At 28.0% G+C, this 3296-nt stretch overlaps 1 protein-coding gene across 1 annotated transcript in view; it reads right to left on the bottom strand.

Annotated features, from left to right (window-relative positions):
* LOC107641312 (NAC domain-containing protein 73) overlaps nt 1-1677 on the bottom strand; it is a 5324-nt gene extending 3647 nt beyond the window's left edge. The window contains exons 1-3 of the mRNA XM_021124012.1: nt 1442-1677; nt 544-855; nt 57-234 (exon numbers count right to left, since the gene is read on the bottom strand). Coding sequence (XP_020979671.1) covers nt 57-234; nt 544-678 — 313 coding nt within the window. The 5' untranslated portion in view covers nt 679-855; nt 1442-1677. The remainder of the gene's footprint in view (nt 1-56; nt 235-543; nt 856-1441) is intronic.

Below are 3296 nucleotides of genomic sequence, written 5' to 3'. Positions count from 1 at the left end.
AGTTCTCAAGTATTAAAATAATTATATAAATAAATGTATGTAACATATATACATACCTGGAAGTTTCTCAGGATGGGTGTAACAAATCCCATCTTCACCTTCAATGGTGGGAATGAATTCATCTATCAAAGGGTGTGATTTCATGTTCTTTGACTCCACTTTGGCTTCAAGATGCTCTATTAGTTCTTGATCTGTTGGATCAAACTTCACTCCTGCTGGTAAACCTAGCCAATCCTGTAATAATAATAATAATAGTTTATTTTCAAGCAAAATTTAAATTTAAATTAAAACAAAAAATAAAAAAATAAAAAGAAAGCAAAAGAAGGAGTAGAGAAAGAAATAAAGAAAGATAGATTGGAGAGAACAAATTAAAGAGATATCAATAAAGAGAGAGTGGATAAAAAACTTTAACACATTAATGCTAAATTAAAACTTTAATTTAGTGATGATATAATAAGTGAGTTTAAAAAAAAAAACAAAGAAATTAATTGCTTTCCATAATGAGAATATTAATTATCTAATATTTTTATTTTTGAATCATACCGGTTTGGATTCAAACTTGTGGCCGCAACCGGGGCACTGCTTGGATCCTCCACACCACTGATGCTCTTCAAGCTTGGCATCTATGAGATCGGAGCTACTCACGGAGCTCAAGTTGCTTATCTTATTATTATTCATGGCGGCGACTCGCAATTTGCACTGTTATTGTTGTTGATATAAAAACACGAGAAGAAGAAGGAAGACGAAGAAGAAGTTGATATAGCTTCTTCAATTATTTGAAGATCTCTTTTTCTATGGAACAGTTCTCCACCACAAATGAGCATGTGTCCTTGTTTCTTCAATAATATCTTGTTGCTGCAAAAAAGAATATTGAGAATTACAACCATTCAGAGAACTTTTTCTTTTTAATATTGTATTACTAGAAGTGAAATCCTTCATCATGAACCAAACTATGTGTTTATATAATAAATTGCAGTGACTTGAAAGGCATATATACCAAGAAATAAAATAAAATAAGAACTGGAATTTTTTTTTTTAATTTTTTTGGAACAAGTTGATAAGATATGCATGAGGAGAATGATTATTATCCGATTGAAAAAACTGGACATGAACATAAATAAATAAAAGGAAGAGAAAAATTAAAATTAAATAAAATTTTGAAAAAATAAAAAAAACAAAGAACCTTGAATATGGACAAAAGAAGATGATTGAAAACATGAACTCGAAAAGAAAATATCTGCAAAAGAAAGAGGAGAATATGCAGGAAAAACCGGAGAAAAGGGAAAATATTGAGAAGAAACAAGAAACTAAGAAAAAGAGGAAAAGTGTGAGGCTATAAACCTGTGCTTTAACCATGGAAATTAGCAGAGAATAGATAGAAGGAAGTGATGAATATGAATATAATAATAATAAAAGAAAAAGGAGAAGGAAGCACACTTACACATATAGATAGAGTAGTAGTTGCTTTAACACTTTGCTTCTAGTTAATTAAATTTTGAGATCAAGAAGAAGAAGAAGAAGAATACGGAAAGAGAAAAGAGATAAAAGAGAGAAAACCTGGTTGGTTTTTTCTTAGCTAATTAATTAATAAAGCTCAAAGTTATTGAAGCAAGGTCTTCAATTCTTCAAGCTAAGCTACTCCTTTCTTTTGAGAGACCCTTGACTACATCAAAAAGCAAAAAAGCTATGCCACATATACATACATATATATATATACATACATACATATATATATATGCCTCTCATCTTCTAGTTACTATTGACGATCCCCTTTTCAAGTGTGTACCAATTACCAACCCAAGAATTTTTGTCTCTATATCTTTACGTATATTATACATCTACATGTAATTATATAATATTATAATATAATATCAGAATTTTTATAATTTTAGAGTCTAGAATTCTATTTTTGATTATTCTAAAAAAAATTGATATAAAATAAATAAAAATTCTTACATAAAAGAACATATTATAAACATAACCATTCTTGTGAAGATAATATCAAATGGTATATTTTTCACCCACAATTTATTTATCATAGATAAGATTGGTCTAGATCTCTTATAAATATTATTCAATAATAAATAAATTATGAGTTGATGATATATGTCAAAGAAATACAAATATTTTTACGCTGTATGATATTGGAACATAATTCTCTTAAATTATGTGTTTCTATCATTAATTTACAGTAGTTTAACTCTTTCATAGTCAAACAAATTAAAGAAAAAAAAAAGCAAATAGAAAACTAGTATCACTAATCATCACTAATGAAAAGGATTAGTGATTACACGTTAATAGGCGTGACGTGTCATAAGGGTAGGAGCTTAGAGTAATAACGACGACATATATATTATTAAGGGAGAAATTAATTACACTCATTATATATATAATTCACATAACCGATTATTGATTAATGTATGTGAATATAAAAAGAGAGAAAGAGAGATATGGGAAAAAGGGATGATAGGAACTCACATGGGTTTTGAGGTGGATGGAGTGCTGAAAATGGATCATGATGATGCTTTTGCCATGAATGTTTTATGCACAAACACTCACACATTGCAAGAGAGAGAGAGAGAGAGATTGATTATTTAGGAGGTTGCTTGATAAACAAGACAAAGCAGTGTGTGTATAGTACTTGATGGACCACGCCACCACCTCTTCTAATTAGTTACCTACCTATACAATTTACCTTAAATATAATTATTATCTAAAATATAATTAAATAGTAATAATCTATGCTTGTAACTTGGATTACAAGTACCAAATTGTTTTTTAACAGTTTTGAAAACAAATTTACTTGGCATTATATTACAGTGAAATCTCAGGTGCAGTCGACTTCACGTGAAGTTGATATCTAAGAGCTGTTAGATGATTTGACTTATTTAACTAATTTTTTATCTAACAGTTCTCAGATATTAACTTCACATGAAGTCGACTTCACTTGAATTTTCACCTTATATTATATATTTCCTTTATTTATCTATATAAAATTGGTTAAGATGGAGGGAAAAGTGAAAAAGTGGTGGACTTAAATAATTCTTTGGGATGATAGCAATATTGCTACGGAAAAGTTGTCTTTATTCATATTTATTTTTTATATGCTGAATCAATACATATTTATAAATAATAGTAGTGATGTTTTATGATCAAATTATTTTAATAATTATGTTTGTTTAGTGTTTAAACACAATAAACACTAGTTGAAGAAAAAAGAGAAAACGTATTAAAAAAATTAAATAAATCTGATTATAAATATAATTTGTTCATTTAATATTTTTATTTATTAATAT

Source organism: Arachis ipaensis, chromosome B05 (assembly GCF_000816755.2).
Source record: "Arachis ipaensis cultivar K30076 chromosome B05, Araip1.1, whole genome shotgun sequence".
Classification (NCBI taxonomy): Eukaryota; Viridiplantae; Streptophyta; class Magnoliopsida; order Fabales; family Fabaceae; genus Arachis; species Arachis ipaensis.
This window is presented reverse-complemented; position numbering and strand designations above follow the sequence as displayed.